This window comes from Martes martes, assembly GCF_963455335.1.
Source record: "Martes martes genome assembly, chromosome: 3".
Lineage (NCBI taxonomy): Eukaryota > Metazoa > Chordata > Mammalia > Carnivora > Mustelidae > Martes > Martes martes.
In genome coordinates this window covers 63966039-63985089 of record NC_137890.1, presented here as the reverse complement: position 1 = coordinate 63985089, position 19051 = coordinate 63966039, and the positions used below count along the sequence as shown (strand labels likewise).

At 33.4% G+C, this 19051-nt stretch overlaps 1 protein-coding gene across 2 annotated transcripts in view; it reads left to right on the top strand.

Moving 5' to 3' along the window:
- The window catches only part of COG6 (component of oligomeric golgi complex 6), an 84153-nt gene that overhangs the window by 9432 nt on the left and 55670 nt on the right, over nt 1–19051 (top strand). For both annotated transcript variants that reach the window (XM_080799744.1, XM_080799745.1), the window contains exons 4-10: nt 2167–2225; nt 7363–7474; nt 8375–8457; nt 8820–8890; nt 12397–12490; nt 17439–17567; nt 17646–17737. In XM_080799744.1, the coding sequence (XP_080655870.1) occupies nt 2167–2225; nt 7363–7474; nt 8375–8457; nt 8820–8890; nt 12397–12490; nt 17439–17567; nt 17646–17737 (640 nt within the window). The remainder of the gene's footprint in view (nt 1–2166; nt 2226–7362; nt 7475–8374; nt 8458–8819; nt 8891–12396; nt 12491–17438; nt 17568–17645; nt 17738–19051) is intronic.

Sequence of the window (19051 nt, the reverse complement as noted above, 5' to 3'; positions counted from 1 at the left end):
GATACTTATAGAAATGCAGTCAATTATTTATATGCTGTGGTTTATCCCTTTGTGGACTTGCTTGGATAAATAACATTTTAGAGGCATATGTTTATTATTTAATGAGAAACAATCATTCTTAACATTTAAGATAAATTGGAAATTGCTTTAGGATAATGATCTTCACTGCTATTATTAAACTTAATTTTTGAATCATTACTGCAATTTATAAATGAAAAGTCAGGAAGCAGCGTAATTCTTATTGTATACCATTGTAAGCAGGTATTATAGTTAAGTGATTAATAGATGGTGTTTTCTGTAAGATCTACCTTCAATTTAATAATGACTCAGACTAAACAAAGAAGCTAGTAAGCATTTTTGATTAATTGATTTTATGAAGCATTCTTTTTTCACAAATACTAAAATGTAAATATATTTTAGAATTGAGAGAATACTACATTTTAAACAATTACATTAGTCAAGAATAAGGTGACAGTGGCCTTGAAAGCAAAGCAACATTAGGAAAGATAAAGAAGAATTTGAATAAATTAGTAGGTTTAAAGAGTAATAATTTTAGAATAGTACCATGGGAGCCATTGTGTTCAACTCCATTCCTTAAAAGTTATTGATCTGCTGAATTACCTAGGTTCAAATCTATTTTTTTTTAAAATTACTATTTGCTAGGTCCATAATTTGGTTGCAAGGAGCACAGACTCAACTGGAGATGAGGGTGGGACTGGATGCCCATTTGAAGCAATGAGGCAGAAAATTTCATTGACAATTGGAAAGACTGTAGGAGGATTAGGCATCTAAGAACCCAGAAGTTACCGTAGTATAGGGATTTCTGTGTAGATCTAATGCAGCTCTAGAAACATTAGCAGCAGAAGCTTTGCTCTTTATGGTAGTGTTCCAGCATGAAAATGAGCTATATCTTCACATATTTGCTCTGGTATCCTATCTTTAACGACTGATCCTCCACAGTATGTGTGGTCTACTTTATACCATTGACCCTTGAACAATGCCAGAGGTTAGGGGCATTGACCCACACATAGGCAAAAATCTGCATATAACTTTTTCTCCCCAATATTTAACTACTAGCCTGCTCTTGACTAGAAGCTGTTAACATGAACAGCCAGTTAACACATATTTTATATGTTATTTGTATTATATACTGTATTCTAACAATAAAGTAAGCTAGAGACAAGAAAATGTTATTAAGAAAATCATTAAGGAAGAGAAAAGAGATTTATAGAACTGTACTTCTTGTGTAAGTAGACCCACATAGTTAAAATATTTCAACTGTAATTTCCACTTACTAGTGGCTTGATTTATACATAATTCTGGCTCACTCTGTGTCCCTTCAGGACATGGACCCCATGTCTCTAAGCTACCGTACACCCATTTGTTTCTGCTCTCTTTTCTAACTGCCTTATGTTTAGTTCTTTGAGAATCTGAGTAGCTACATTTGTCTTTTGTTTCAATCCATTTTAAAATACTTGCCTAATCTTAGGATAGAATAGCTTTTCATCAGGTTTTCATTCCTGACCCTTTTAGCTCTGGCTTGGGGGAGGAAGGATTACTTAATATAAAACTTGGTCAGGAACTTGACCTTTAGTTAGGGCTGTCTTTGATCTTCCCCAAACCCTATATAAGGGGTAATTTGTATATTCTGACTCTCAAATGCTTATCTCCATCTTGGCCATTTCTGTTGAGTTCCACACTAGCATTTTAGTGACTTACCTTACAACTCCGTTTAGAGGTCCCATGGTATGTCAAGTCACATGTGCATAACAGAAGTCACGTTTTTCATTCTTAGCCTGCATTTCCAGTACTTCCGCTTCTCTAAAAACATCATGAACGGTTAAATCCCTTAGTGCCCTGATAACTTTTTCCTTGTAAGCCTTAGCATTATGTGTCTATTGAGAACTCTACATGGGTTCTTCTTAGTAAAGGTAATATATGAGCCTTGAAACATCTGTGTCAATTACTTGGCCTTTAAAATTTTTATTTATTTATTTATATTTTATTTATTTTTTGGCCTTTTTTACACTTCTGAGTTCTGGATCTCTCTCGCTGTGAGCTTGAACTTCAGTAAGTGGTACTATTAGTTTTCTGAAGTATAAAAATATCAAGGATATATTTATTGACGTTATAAAATACTGAATTTAGATGTATTTATGATTTTAGGCAGCAAAAGAACAGACGCAAGATTTAATAGTAAAAACCACTAAGCTTCAAGCTGAAAGGTAAGTTTTACTTTAACTACCTCTTCATTAACTTGGAGATTAAGTAGAAAGAAAATTATAGGTAACTCTAAATCAGACTTAAAATAATAAAAAAAGTAATTCAAAATTCATATAACATAAAAGATTCTGAGCTATTATCCAAGAGGAAAATAAACATAAAATGATAATTTAGGAGTATCAAACTTATGTTGGGGTTGAGGGATTATTCATTCTTGGAGGTGACAGTGTGGTGTTTATTGTTTGCTGTGGAATTAAAAAAGATTTCTTTTTAAAATGTAGATGATTTTGGAGTTTTAGTAATTTTATCTTTTTCAACACTCATTATCTCATATTTTTTTAGCTATGATTAATCGTCTCTGATACAATTAAGAGTTCACTGTATACATTTTTCTTGTGGTAGTTTACAGATAGGTATGTTAATATTTGTTCACTGAGTAAATGGGTGAATGAAAGTGAGTAGAATATGGATTCAGGTATTTTAGTGTGTATTACAATCTTTTGTAATTAGTTTTTGGTTCGATTGTCTCTTTTCTTATGAAACTGTGGGCTCATTGAGAATGATGACAATTTCTTACCCTCTTTTTGTGTCTCCAGTGCCTAATACATTGTAGATTCAATAAATAATTTTTGAGTAAATAAAAATAAAAACTGAAAAAGAAGTGTTATATTGGAGCTTGTAGCATATATGGGACCCTGATTAATGTCTACAGGAGGCAACATTTGAACGTTGTGTTTCTGTCTGTATATTCTCAAAACTAAGGATTATTCATGTTTATTATTTTAGTAAATTGATGGAAGTGTTTTGGCCTGGTATGCTTTTGGGAGTGAAAATTTCTGACATTCTAGTATCCCAGGAGCTGTAGATATGATGTGCCAAGTGAACATTTGCGGGAAGTATTTTAGGAAAATTACATAGCAGAAATTATAACAGATTCCTTGGAGCTGGCCGAGAGTTGTTTTTCCATTTTTAAATACCTTTTAAATACCTTTTAAATACCATTTTTAAATTACCTTTTCTTTTAGCAAGAAACCTTGTTAAGTGATTAGCTTTAGAAATAGAAATTCTGTAGGCTTATTTGGATAATGTGACATTCTTATTGAGACAGATACATAAAGGATATGAATATTTTCCCAACTGGGTTAGAAGAAGTTCAGTCATTGTGACAGGTGATGCTGTAATAAAGCTGCATATAAAATTGTCTTCACAGAACTGCAACTAACATTTCTTTATGATATTTAGTTGATAGAAGGTGGATTTCAGTGATAGTCAGGAAATGATATCCACATAAATATACTTCTGTTTTTTTTTAATACTATTGAAGTCACTATTTATTATACATTTAATTGTCTCTTGTGAAGGCCCAGCAGCTAGATTTCTTTCTGGACTCAGAAAAATAATCTTTGGTGAATATATATTTCTTTTTGAGGTGTAGTTTGTTAAAGTGGAAAGAATCTAAGCTTTGAAGACAAAACACTGAATTTTAATCTGAATCTTGGGTAAGAGTTCATTAGATTTTTGATTTTGTAGAAGTTACTTCTTAACCTTCAGCCTCAGTTTTCACATCTGAAAAAAGGGACTAGCATCTGTGTCACAGGGTTGTCGTGCTGATTCAATGATAAACATAGGTGCTGAACACACTGCCTGACATCCATCAAGGAACATTACCCTTCCATCCTCCTCCAAAGCCTTTATTAGATAAACCTGTCAGCACATCTTCTTTCTACACTGGGTTTCCTCAGCTGTTACTTACTTTTTTATCCTTTCTTACTATTTTAATGTTTAATAGTTGTAATTTTGTTTTAATTTTGTTATTTGTTATAAACTAATTCAGGTTTTGAAGTTTGTAAAAAAATATAAAACTGTTTTGCACAAACATACATATAAAAATATATTCCAGATGCATATGTGTTCAGGCAAGAGAGTGTAGACCTTTTTTCTTCTTCCTCTCATTTATATATATAAAATTTAAAGAAAGAAAATTAAAGTCAGCTGTAACTTCACTACACAGACATAACTACTAGTAGCATTTTGGTATGTTTCTTCCCAGCTTGATTATATATATGTGTGTAGTTCATTTTACTTTGTTCACCTAATATTTTATGTTCATTTTTCTTTTATTTAGAAAAAAACATGTATTTTAATGGTGACATTTTATTTCATCTTGTGAATGAACCAACATGTATTTAAGCATTCTTAAATTACTGGATATTACTTTCATTACTAAAAATAATGACTTGACAGATGTTTTTAAATCATTATGGGCATTTCAGATTATTTCCTTGGGAAATACTCTTAGAATTGTAATTCATGAATCAAATGGTAGAAACTTTATATTTTATTTTAATTTTTTTAAAGATTTATGTATTTATTTGAGAGAGAGAGTGCTCATGAGCATGCAAAAGGGAGGGGCAGAGGGAGAGGGAGAGAGAGAATCCCAAGCAGACTGCCCGGGAGCTCCGAGCCTCATCTTGTGGGGCTCAATCCCAGGACCCTGAGATCATGACTTGAGCAGAAATCAGGAGTCAGACGCTTAATGAACGAGTCCCCCAGGTGCCCCAAATTGTAGAAACTTCTTAAAATGCGCTGTATATTGCCTAAATTCCTCTCTAAAAAGGTTATACCAATTTACACTTCTATCAGCAATCTATGAGAATGTCTCCTTTGTCAGTACTAGGTATTGTCATTAAAAATTTTGCCTATTTTATAGATGAACAATAGCATCATAATTCTAATTTACATTTTATTGAATGTTGATGAATCAGTATTTTTTTCATTTTGTCATGCCACTTATATTTCCTAATCTTTTTTGTTTTCTTTTATATATTTTGCCCAATTTTAAATTCTTTTTCTTATTATTTTGAAATTATTTGGTAGAGGGGAGTCTAAAAGGTGGAGTTAAAAGATGACAGAGGCATATTTTCAGGGAAAAAAAGAAGCACCGTAAGATTCATAAATCATGTTCTGGGAATGCTTGAAAGAATCATTATAAGGATTAATTAGACAGTTTATTTTAAATACTTAGTATATGAATACATGTTCTGAAAGTTCGTTCATGTGTGTATTATATGTATTTTTAAAAAAATTTGTTTCTCTGTATATTTTGGGGGACTTGCTTTTTGTATCTATAAAATGTCTTGTAGATCATTTTATGTTAATACATACAGATCTTTATTATATTTATCTGCTGCATATTATTTCACAGTATGCATTTGCTATATTTGTTTATATATTATATATAATATGCAGTGATTACATGAACACATCAAAGAAGTTCTAATTTATAATAGCCATTTATATGCTTTATATGAACATTGATTTCATATGATTTTATTTAGATATTAAAAACTCTCCAAAATATACTGTGTTTCAGTTATGATATAAGATGAGAGAGAAGTCTGTATCATATGTATCTTTTGTCACACCAGACCCTGACTTAGGGCTCTTACACAGCCCTACATTAATGTTACTAGATTGCACAGAAGCTGCCAAACCAAATGATTGGGTTATCTTACAGTAACTTTCTGTCAGAATGATTATCTTACTGGGAAGAATATATATGATGTATGTATGATAACTAAAGAGTAATATGATTTAAAAAAATATATTAGAATTTACTTCATTACTACTTTAAAAAAAGTTCTCATCTTGAGATACCAAACCCTTGTTTTAGCAGTATGACCATTGTTCAACATATTTTTGGACCAATCTTTTGTATACAGATCAGGCTCTGGTTCAAAATCTTTATTTCATGGATTTTTTTTTTTTAAAGAATAGTCAACAATATTATTTGCGTGAAATTTAATGATTAATAAGTAATATTAAGATGGGTAATACTAGCTTTGATTTTTAAAAAAGTAAATTATAAACTAAAGAAATTTATTTCCTTTGTGTCTGATAAATTGACTCAAAAGAAGCATCAAAAAGCTTTTAGTCAAAATAACTGATCTGTATAATCTCCAGGAATTTTATGAATTCTTATAATTACCTTAATCCTGTATGATAATGATTGGAGCTTTAAGAGGATAAAACAAAACCTGTTGAGATAACTTTTTGATATCCATATTAAGATGATTAAGGACATAGGCCATTTATCTAATGTAGATTTCATTGGGTGATTTACATTATTATTTGAGATAAACAGAATGTTACTGCCACCTAGAGGACTTTTACTTTCTAACTTGCTGTACTATTTCAGAGCATTTGAGTGAATTTAATACCTCACAACCTGACCATACTAACAAAACAAAGATGGCAGATGCATTGTACTCTCTAAACATAAAATGTTCATGTTTATTTTGTTCATTCTCATTTGAATATTATTACATTGTGGAATATTACTGCCTTGTGAATACAGCTAGTGAAAGACAATTTTATTAATCTTTAAATCTAAGATAGAGAAGCCAGGAATGTTGAAATTCTTTCAGGTAGTTTTTACTGTCAACTTGCTTTTAGATGGTGACTTGACTCAGTCCTTCAGGTCCTTGCAGACAAGATTCCAGATGAGAGCATGCCTTTTCTTAATTATCAACCTAGTCTAGACAGGTTGCCTCCAGATAATGTAATTTAAAAGTCTTTTTATCACCATATCATGCAGAAAAAGTGGGGAAGGCAAAAGTGAAGTGCTTTTATGAATTTATGAAGAATTGGTAAATGAGTTCTTAGCTTCTGTTTCTAACCTAAAGTTAAAAAATAATAGACCTGACCTTTTGGTTGCTGTGTACTTCATGTGCAAACCTCAGAAGCAAAGGACTTTTCACTAAGAAGAAAATCAGTTGCAGATTGGCGTATTTCTCTTCTGTAGGATAACCTTGTTTATTAAAAGATGAATAATTCAAGTACATGTAAGTGATGGAGAATTTGCTGTGCAGGGATCATTTGTGAACTTATTTCTTCTCTTTTGCATAATGATTTATTCCTTTTATTGTCTTCAGGTATCTGAGATAGAACAAGTTCAGCTAATTTTATTACCTTACATGCCTACTGAGCTTCTAATGTTTGAGCCAGAAATGAGGCTTTCAAAGACGTTGAGAATCTTTCACACTTGTTTTAAGAAGTTATGTCAGAGATGTAACTTGTTTTAGGTGATGCAAATTCACAGCATGCTTGATTTTTTTTATTGCTTTTTTAAAATTATAGTCAAAGATTAGAAATAAGAGCGCAAGTCGCAGATGCCTTCTTATCCAAGTTCCAGCTGACTTCTGATGAAATGGGTCTCCTCCGGGGTACTCGAGAAGGACCTATTACTGAGGTATCTTGTGCTCTGTTACAAAGATTTAAAGCATAGCAGATATTGACTTATAGAGAAATCACTTTTTTTTAAGGCTTTATTTTATCATCTTAAAAGTTTGATTTAAAAATATTTTTTAAGTTTAGAAACTAAGATGCATTTTAAATTACCTTAATTTGGCTTTTTTGTTTGTTGCTTATTCAAAGCAGTATCTCAGCTTTTTTTTTTTTTTAAGAAATCAAAGAGTATCAAGTTTATAAAGAAAACCTACTCCTCCTCATCTCTAAGTCCTTTTTCAACCATTTTCAGTCTTGTTAATTGCTTCTTTTCTAAATTCTGTATCCTGGATCTGTTGATTAAAAAAAAAAAAAAGGCTTTGGTTATCTATGTTACCTTTTTCTAAACAACAAAAAAAAAATCTTGGAATTCACAGTCAAGTCAGTTCCTATATATTTATAAGCAGCCTCTATGACTCCAACTTTACATTCTACTCTTGGATTGAGGGCAAGAACAGGTATGTAAAGATACATAAAACATCATCTTCAGTGATAAAGCTACAGTTAAGTCATAAGGTATGTAATATATAACATGTTTTTCTTTATATAGTAATCTTTAGGTTTGTATTCTATCTCACTAGACTATATATTTCTTGAGGGCAGGGATTTTTGTCTTTATAAATTTTGTGTTCCCAGCAACTAGCATACTACTTGGTGCTAGCAGACGTTAATGTATGTTTTAAAATTTAAATAAATATGTTATGCTTTGTATAAAACTTTAGAGAAAGTCGAGGTCAGTTACAGGAAGGTTTCTTTAGAGTAAGTGAAAGGATTTTTTTTCCCCTTGTAGTGATATTTCAATTTAGAGTAATGTAATTTCACCTGGAAATATGGACATTTTAAAGTTGCATTCTTACTTTTAAAGCATTTTTTCAAGGCATTGGGAAGAGTAAAACGGATTCATAACGATGTCAAAGTTCTCTTGCGTACAAACCAGCAAACGGCAGGGTGAGTAGTAACCTTTTGAATTCATAATTGCATTACTAATCTTATATTTGTAAAATTTTAAAAGTGTCCTAGGTTCTTTTTGAAATATGACATTTTGTGAATAGGAATTTAATCTTTATGTGTCTTTGGATAAGGAGTTGGTTATACCCTGATACTTACAGAGCAAAACAACACTTGCCTATCTAAGTGATAGTATTAAAATTTGACAGCATTTATTTAGTCATAAAAAAGTTATTGCGACATCATTCCATAAATGATAAAACGTTAATATGCTATAACCAGATCACTCTGTAATTAAACAAAACAAATTCTTTGGTGTTGCTATTGTCTAAAACTTTAAAATAAATCTTTAATTTTCTTAGTTTAGAAATTATGGAACAGATGGCCTTGCTTCAAGAAACAGCTTATGAAAGGCTTTATCGGTGGGCTCAAAGTAAGTGATTTCTTTCATACAATCTAGATTCATGAATATTAGTTTTCAGTTTGGTTATTTTACCTGACCTTTAATACCATATTTTGATCTTAGTAACCAAAAAGTATTTTTAAAAAGAAAAATGAACTTCACTTTTGAACACACTGTGTGTCATGAGCATCTTCTGTCATTGAAGCTCTATGTATGATTAAGGATGAGAGTAAAAAAATAAAGTCAATATTTCTGCCCTACTTTATCTTAGAGTTGATTAGGCATTTTTTATTATTTTTATTATTTATTATTATTATTACTTATTATTTATTATTATTTATTATTTATTATTTAAGTAACTGTTTTATACAGTTTTTGTTTTATGGTGAATTGATCTTTCTCTTGCTGCTGTAACAAATCACCACAAACTTAATGACCTCAAAAACACAAATTTGTTATCTTATGGTTCTGTAGGTCAGAAATCAGACAAGGTGTCACCACACTAATAGTGTTGGCAGGGCTGCATTCATTTCTGGAGGCTCTAAGAAGAATCTGTTTCCTTGCTTATTGAGTTTGTTGGCATAATTTAATAACTTGAGTCTGTAGGGTGGACTGAGGTGTGAGTTTCTTGCTGGCTGTCACTCAGAGCTTTTCCCACTTCTAGGGGCTTCCAACATTCTTTGGCTTATGGCCTCTTCCTCTGTCTTTAGAGCCAGCAATAATGGATTGAGTCACTCACTTTGAATCTCCTGCCTCTTCGTCCATATCGTATCTCTGATTGACTCTTTTGCCAGCCTCTTCTACTTTTAAGACCTGTGTCATTGGATTTTCTTGGATAATCGAGGAACATGTCCCTATTTTAAGATCTGTTATCTTAATTTTGTCTGTAAAGTCCCTTTTGCTATGTACTATAACATATTCACATGTTCCAGGAATTAGTGATCCTTGGAGGGCCATTATTTTGCTGCCACAAGTGGTTTATTTATTTTAGTTTTGTTTTAAAATGTTTCAGTAATCTGTTCACAAAATTGCCTGTCAAAACCAAGAAGACAGTTAAGACAGAAGGATAGGATAGAAGTACCTGACATTTTAATAGGTGCTACCAACTGACTGTTGGAAGGAGTTAGATTTTTTTTTTTTTAAGATTTTATTTATTTGCCAGAGAGAGAGAGAGAGAGAGAGTACACACAAGCAGTCAGAGAGGCAGGCAGAGGCAGTGAGAGAAGCAGGCTCCCTGCAGAGCAAGGAACCCGATGCGGGACTCGATTCCAGGACCCTGGGATCCTGACCTGAGCCGAAGGCAGCGGCTTAACCAACTGAGCCACCCAGGCGTCCCTGTTGGAAGGAGTTAGGCATACAAGCAGTAAACTAATAATATCTGTATTAGACTGTGGAAAACTTAATTATCTGCTTGATCATTTTACTCTTTATGCCCAAAACCCATTTCTTTTTCTACCTCTATTGTTTGCACTTTTTACTCCTATTTGGAGTGTTGTCTGGCTTTCTGTCTTTAAATTCAATTTCTACTTCAGTATTTAAAGCTGAACTTGGATTCCGCATCTTTCTGGAACTCTCCATGACTACATTAAATCACAGTGACTTTTTGTATCTCTAAACACTAATTTTTGACATTTGGTACATTACATTACACAAATATTTGACATTTGGTACATTACTACTTAACTTTTAATATATGTATATGTTAGCCTCTCCAGTTAGATTTCTACTTTCTCAATCACTACGTTAGGTGTTGTGGAAGCACAAAAAAAAATGTGAGGCAATGCCTCACATTTTTTTTTGTGCTTCCACAACACCTAACGTAGTGATTCTAAACAATGGCCTTCTGACTCCTAAGGATTCTAAACAATGGCCTTCTGACTCCTAAGGACTTTGGAGTCATCTTAAGATACCTAATTTCTGCGGAGGAAACCATCAACAAAACAAAAGACAGCCTGCTGAATAGGATAAGATATTTGCAAATGATGTATCTGATAAGGGATTGCTATCCAAAATATATGAAGAATTCATGCAACTCAACACCAGAAAAACAATTTGATTAAAAAGTGGACCGAGGAACTAAACAGACATTTTTCCAAAGAAAACCTATAGATGACCAACAAGCACATGAAAAGATACTCAACATCACTAATCATCAGAGAAATGCAAATCAAAATCACAGTGAGATATCATCACACCACTTAGAATGACTAATATCATAAAGACAAGAAATAGCAGATGTTGGTGAGGATGTGGAGAAAAAGAAGCCCTCGTACAGTATGCATGGGAATGTAAATTGGTGCAACCATTGTGGAAAACAGTATGGAGGTTCCTCAGAAAATTACAAGCAAATATCATATAATCCAGTGATTCCACTACTAGATACTTACCCAAAGATAATGAAAACAGTAATTCAGGAAGATATATACACCCTTATGTTTATTGCAGTATTATTTGCAATAGCCAAGATATGGAACCAACTCAGGGTCACCTGAATGGATAAAGAAGATGTGGTGTATATAGATACAATCAGCTATTACTCAGCCATAAAAGCAACTGAAAGTTACCATTTTTGACAACACTGATAGACCTAGAGGGAATTATTATGCTAAGTGAAGTAAGTCAGAAAGAGAAAGACAAAAATTACATGATTTCATTTATATGGGAATCTAAAAACAAACAAACAAACAAACAAACAAACTCTTAAATACAGAGAACAAACTGGCTGTTGCCAGAGGAGAGGTAGATGGTGGTGGGGGAGGGGTGGGCAAACTAGGTGTAGGGGAGTAAGAGATACAAACTTCCAGTTATAAAATAAGTCATGCAGGTGAAAAGTACAGCATAGGGAATATAGTCAACAGTCTTCTTAAAAAAAAAAAAAAAGATTTCATTTTTTTCATTTCTAAAACATGCATTCTCAGTGCTTGCTAGAAAATATAATGCTAGTGTGAGGTCCACATATACCAGATATTTGGGAATTTCTGAACAAGTTCTGAGTTTTTTGAACATAGACATTTAGTTAGCATTTTATGGATAAAATTAGAATAGTAAAATAAAGAAGATGTTGGTGTAGAGATTTTTAAAAGTTTAGGATCTAAACTATTTCGAAATTATTATCTTACTAACCATATATTATTTATATGAACATTTTTAGCAAACTGCTTAAATTTGCTCCCAAGGAAGGGATTGGTAATATATTTTTTATATTCTTCCTCTTCCCCCTGAACATTGCCATGTGTGTAGCAGTTACTCAGTGAATATTTGTTCATTGATTGGTTTCTTTGGAACTGTAGTCTCTAAATAATAATAAAATAGAGGTTTGGGGTGCACTGGATAGCATGTGTGATCATATAAAGTTACACAAATACTTAAGCTTACATTTTTAGTGTGGTTGACAGCATAAAATAGTTTTGATTGGCATATTCTCTAAGTTCTTCTGAGCATTTTTTCATGTAATATTTGTTAAGACTTTAGACTCTAGGTGTATGACCTAATTTTAATTTAATAAGGGCTATAATTATATGTTAACTGTTTTTCAGGTGAATGCAGAACATTGACCCAAGAATCATGTGACATATCTCCAGTATTAACTCAGGCTATGGAAGCCCTGCAGGATAGACCTGTCTTATATAAGTTGGTGACTTTTTCCTAATTTAAAAAAAATAAATCTACTTTTTCTTTGATGAGTTATGCTGGCTTTCAGTATTATTAAATTTATATACAGTAGTTTGAGTAATATAATTTATAGTGATATTTTCATATGTGTATCATTGGAGCATCAGCTTATTTGCTCTTTGTGTATTATAGAATGCCATATGGAGGGGAAAAGCAGGATGTCCCTATATCTAGACTACCCTTTATTTATGTAGAGGTTAAGGGGCTTTTCCTCAGTCTATCATCTCATTAACTACCTTAGAATTGTATGAAACTAAAGCTCCTTTATCAGCCCTTCCCTAGAGAGAAGGAGGTCAGATAGGGGACTGAGATATATAATTTCCCAGAAATGAAAAAAAGAAAATTTAAAATCAGGATTCCATTAATAAGATTCAAGAAAAGAAGGAGTTCAGGTGTTTGATTCAATAATTTATGCCGGCCAAGAGGTGTATGATGGTAATTTGTATAAAAACTCCATGCATTATTAATTGTTCACATATTTTTATTCTATATTTTAATTTTATTCTTTATATAAAATAGAAGTAAATTTTTATTTTTAATTTCTGCAGTAGTATGGAAATAGATCAAGTGGGGAGTTACAATATGGGAAACAGAAAACTAGGGGACTCCACATAGGCATTCAGTCTTGCTCTGAGTCATGTCTTTCAGAGGCTTGTAATAGTTTTAGAGTATCTCCCCATTATTCTTTCTGATTGGAACGTTGCTTAGCCTCTAAGTTTTCAGAACACAAATGCTGGGACAGCTGTGTAAAATAATAACATTCCAGGAGTACTTACTGAGTACTTACTCTATGTTAAGCACAGTTCTATGTGCTAGAGACATAACATCAATAAAACTCTGCCCTCAACTTGCTTTATTTTATGGGAACAGGTACAAACACATCCATTTTAATGACTACAGTGATTGCTATTTTAGAGTCCGTGTGTCTGGTGCTGTGTGGCTCAAGTGTTCTGTGCTAGGGGAAAGGAATGAACATTAGGGAAGGTTTCCTCTGGGAAATAGGTTTCACTTGAGTTCTCAGGGTTGAATAGGCATTTGTCAGGAAGAGAAGGGAATTGAGAACATCCCAAGTTGAGGGAACAGCAGGTGCAGAGATGTAGATTGAAAAACAACATATATTTTTGTGAAATTGATTGTAAAAGCTTGCATTGGGTGCTGGGTTGGCAGCAAGAGCTGCATCGTGATAGCCCTGAACATGGTGCATGGATATGTGATAAACCTTGTTCACCATGGCTCACCAGCTCAGCAGATTTTATCTACCTTGGAATTTCTTTCCCAGCCTTTTTACTTTAAGGTATTGGTGTTTAATTATGAGAGTCTTTTAGTGCTGGAAATATTTGATATTTGATTTTAGTCAAGTGTTACATTGTCCACAGATTCATATTTGTTCACAAGGTTAGTATTTGTTTAAAAAAATGCCTTTGTGTGTTTTGGTCAACTGACTCCTACCATATAAATATATTTTTACTAAATTTTGATTCTCAATAAACACTTGGAAAGGAGCAATATTGCATAATAGTTTAGAAGGTGAGCTCTGAATTAGATTTTTTGGCGAGCCCCTCTACTTTCATAAACCCCAGTTTCCTTAAGTGAGGATAAAAATAGTGCCTATTTTACAGGGTCTTTGTGAATATTAAATTAAATTGTTCACATCAGGTGTTTAGCATAATGCTTTGCTTTCCACTAAATATTAGCTATTATTTTTATTTTGGAAGGAGATAAACTGGAAAGTTGTCAGCCACAGAGAGATATTTAGAGTCTGTTATGACCGCCAGGAAAAGCTTGAAAGACATGGAATAGAACTATAATGGGCAAAAAAGATTTATATTGAAGGGACACATGCCAGGGAATAGGGAAGGCAGCGGTGCAGTTGGAAGATTGTAAGAGGCATTTGAAAGTTAACTTGGAAAGGAGGAGGATTTTTAAGACCAATTGATTCCCATAAGATGAATGTTAAAAAAGAAAATTGGCCTTTCATTAAGTAATCATTTATCTCCAAAGTGGTGGTTTCTCTAAATTTAGGAAAAATTTAACAATGTATCATGTTAACCACCAGATGGCACTATATGAACTTTATTTAAGTGATGTGTAAAAGCTTCTCTGACCTTAGTCTTTCTCAAAAGGGTAGGTATCCTGTGCAAGAAAAATGGTAATTATTGAAGTCCTTGAGAGGAGTTTCCACCCAGTTTTTATTAGGCAGTATGTAACTGTGGAGTGCTAATGCATTATTAATTTTTAATAAGTCAAGTATAGAAATTTCTTCGTAGGGGTGCCTGGGTGGCTCAGATGGTTAAGTGGCTGCCTTCAGCTCAGGTCAGGTCATGATCTCTGGGTCCTGGGATCGCTGGGTCCTGGGATTGAGCCCGCCTCAGGTTCCTAACTCATTGAGGATTCTGCTGCTTCCTCTCACTCTGCCTCTCCGCGCTGCCCGTGTTCTCTCTCTCAAGTGAATAAATTTTTAAAAAAATTTTCAAAAGAAGAAAAAAAAGAAATATCTTTTTTAAATAAATAAATTTATTATAAGTAGATTGATATCTTTCTTCCTTTGGTCCACCTTCAGAATATAAAGTGTTAAAGAATGTAGTAATTTGCTGATTTCTTCATTCTTTATGTTTTTGTTACATTTCTTGGAGGCTTTTACACGATTCTTTAATTTGGTTTTGACCAACATTTTTCATATTTTAATTTGCTTTTTGACCAGATTTTTTCTTTTTTTTGCTATAGACATTAAAAATGAGGAGTTTAATTTTTAATTTTAGCTAGAGACATTTTAGAATATTTATATAATTGTAACACTCACCTTTGTAAAGCTCATTTTGAATTTTTGACCTTTCTTGGGAAATAATCTCTTTTTAGTCAAAGTATTCTTTCTCTGGGAAAAAGTGTTTCACATATATGGATGTCATTGAAGATTCATTGTAGTGCGTGCTGCTTTTGCTTCGAATTATATCTGTTGTTCCAGGGAGATTAACATTCATATTAATGTATATGTGTATTTCATATAATTATACAGATCAGAGTCCAGTGTTTGTCAGGCTTGATAATTCACCCCTACCCCCATTTAAAATGCCAGTGAATTCACCGGTTTCTGACACAGCTTGTGGTCAGTCAGAGTAAATAGACCTAGAAACAGAATTTACATTGCTTCTGTTTATTGTGGGTTCTGAGGATGAGTTTTATGTATTTGAGAAGTTAAAAGTTGTGAATTTTATGCTGTAAGTAATGATCTGATTAGAAGTCATTTCATAGAGTTGGTGATCATTTAAAGGAATGCATCCTTTACACTAAACGTACAAATTTAAGAGCACAAGGGAAAAGCAAAGCAAAGCATTTTGGTTCTAATTTGTTTTAAAAAATAGAAAGTGCTTACAAGGTCATCGTGTGCTTAGAGCTTGGCGGGATAATGCATTTCATCTTGACATATTGCTAGTATGTCACTACAGAGAATATCAGAGCCGTTTCCTTTTAATTGAAGCCAAACACAAAAAACCATGATCTGGTTTCTAGTGAACAGCCCTTTAAAAAGATTCAGATTCCTACAAATTTGTAGATATTAACCACTTTACTATACTTTCCCTTTTATTTAAAAATATTCCCTCTTCCAGCTTTCTTATGTTTAAAAATGGATTTTATTTTTTATTTTTTAAGATTTTTTTAAAAAGTTTAATCATTTTATTTATTGAGAGAGAGTATGTGCGTGTGAGCAGGGGAAGGGGCAGAGGGAGCAAGAGAATCTCAAGCAGACTCCCTGCTGAGCATGGAACCAACATAGGACTCAGTCTCATGACTCTGAGATCATGACCTGTGCTGAAATCAAGAGTTGGTCACTTACCTGACTGAGCCACCCAGGCATCCCTGAAAAAAATGTGGATTTTTTTTTGTTCAATCAGTAGCATATTAAAGAAAGCAGTATAGTTTTTACAGTAGTGGAAGAAATTAATTCTTTTGGAAACCCAAATCCCAAATTTTGGTAATTTGGTTTATATGTAAGGTATGAAATAATTCTTAATATGAAGTCTGTTGTCTGTTAGAAACTCTAGAGATTTAAAAGTTCATGGGTCTGGAATCCATTGACATTGGATTGCAATAAAAATTTCTTCTTTTCCTGTGTACTTTTAAAATGGTAAGAACTTTGAATGGTGGGTGGATGTAAGGAATGGTGGTAATAGTGGGAAACCAAGGATGATTCTAGTCAGAGAAATGTGCACTCTTGGCAACTCCAGGCCATCCTGTGATTTCACCCTGAATCGATCTCCTAGTTTAAAGTTCCCTTTCCTGTAAACTCCTTCACTTTAGGAAGTCTTTTTTTTTTTTTCCTTTTAACCACAATAGATCACTTCTAAATATACATTAAAAAGTTTTTACTCTGTATGCCTCATTGGTCAGTAAATTTAAAGAACATATGTCTAGTATTAGAGTCAAAATAAGCTTTTAGGTATGGATAATATGTTCAGGAAAGTTTTGATGGTGGAAGAAAAAAATGTTTTTTGGATTGCAGAGTTCTAACTGTAAGCAGTCTTCTGAGAACTAGATATTATGGCTTTTGTGAACACTAGAACATCATGTTTTGGGCTCCGAGGTTACCAAAACCTAAAGAATCACGATTTCACCTTTCCTTGATTTTTACTTTTACCAGACCCACTGCTCTGTCCCTTATTGCCATTGCCCCTGTTATCAATCCCGAATTCCAATTAAAGTTCTAAAGTTCTAAAGGGAACTTTAGACTGGCTTTTCATTATGATAAATTTATTTCATAAATATTTTTTGTTGTTTAAAAACAGAATTGCTTGAGAGAGTTGTGTAAAGAAGCTGTAGATGTCTTGCTTATCTCAGAAATTGCATGAATAATTGGATATACCCATTAAAAAGAAACACATCTGTTTTTCAAATAACTTGTTTCTTCTAGGTATACCTTAGATGAATTTGGAACAGCCAGAAGAAGCACTGTTGTTCGTGGATTTATTGATGCTCTTACAAGAGGGGGCCCAGGAGGCACACCAAGACCCATTGAAATGCACTCCCATGATCCTTTGAGGTATAGTAATCAGACAGTGTTGGAATATTTGATGTTTTTCCGAAGGAACTCTTCACTAACATTTAGTTTTTGCACTAGATATGTAGGAGATATGTTGGCTTGGCTCCATCAAGCTACTGCTTCTGAAAAAGAACACCTTGAAGCTCTCTTAAAGCATGTAACTATACAAGGTGGGTCCTCTGTTGTTATTCCTAATGTCTAAGTATAGAAAATAACCCAGGGCCTCTCTGTTTCTATTCTTATTGCTGTCAGCTTCACAGAGTTAAACTCTTCACACACAGGTGCCACATTAAGCACCCTACTTAATTTTCCTCTCTGGTTTCCCTTTTCTGCTAATAAGCTTCTCTCAGCATCACTTTCCTGTCACACAGCCGTTCACACTCGTGTACTGGTCCCTTGTAGCCTTCCCATAGCAGGCCTAGACTCCCCTGCCTCACTTTCAAGGCACTTCTGGAGCATGTAGCATCCACTGTCTCAGGTGTTCCATGCCCCACTTTAAAGGTGAGAGGTGGTATTATCTTCCTCTTAACTATGAGTAATCAGACTGAGTTGAGGTTATGAAGCTATACTACTTCTTTTCTACTACCCAACCACTTTATTCATTCTCATGTGACTGTTTTAAAGTTTTTGAATAATTACTCATGTAGTACTAATTGTACTTAAAGTTTTGGTCTTGCTTTCAAGGAAGACAAAAATGGATGATTTTTGAGTCACTATGTCTGTTACTTACAGAACTCCAGATCTTCTTAGTATTGTGACAACAATACTGATGGGTAAATGGAAAATGAAGATACTCTATTTTTGTTAGGAATTAAAGGGAAATATTGTGACTGGTATCACTTGACTGTGTTGCATTGCCCAGCCCCACGTCCTTCTGGCTCACAATGTGATCTCCAGGAGAGGCTAGTGTATAGATGGGGAAGATCATTACTCACCCTTCCTCATTTTTTTTCACTCTTTGATATACAGATTAGACTCAGCAGGTATGTTTGATTGGCACAAGGTCTGAACTTTTTAAAGTTGTTTTCTGTTATCCTAATTAACCTAGTTTAAAAGAATGAATTTCTTAAAAAATGTTTTAGTGAAGTACAGATGAGAGGCAGTGTGAAGAGGTCGGAAGAATATAGATCAGAGGTGGGTGAAATGGGTTATTCTTTGGGAATGGCTTCATTCTTCCAGGCCTCAGCTTCTCTATGTGTAAAAAAGAAGGCGGTTGCAGGCAGTAAATGCCAAGTAGACAGGAGCTTGGTAAATAGTCAGTATTTAGTAAATGCCAGTTTTCCTGTTAGATTACAAGGTGTGCTTTCCATCTTTATAAGCTCAGCTTCTGTGTTCGGCACTAGTGCCCAGATTAAGACATTTGTAGAACAAATACTAACACATCTTCACATCACTTCCTTCAGTTAATATGTTTCCTAGTCATTTTTTCCTGTGACTCATACATTTACTCTTTTTCACAAAGAAGTAATGTTCATTTTATTAGT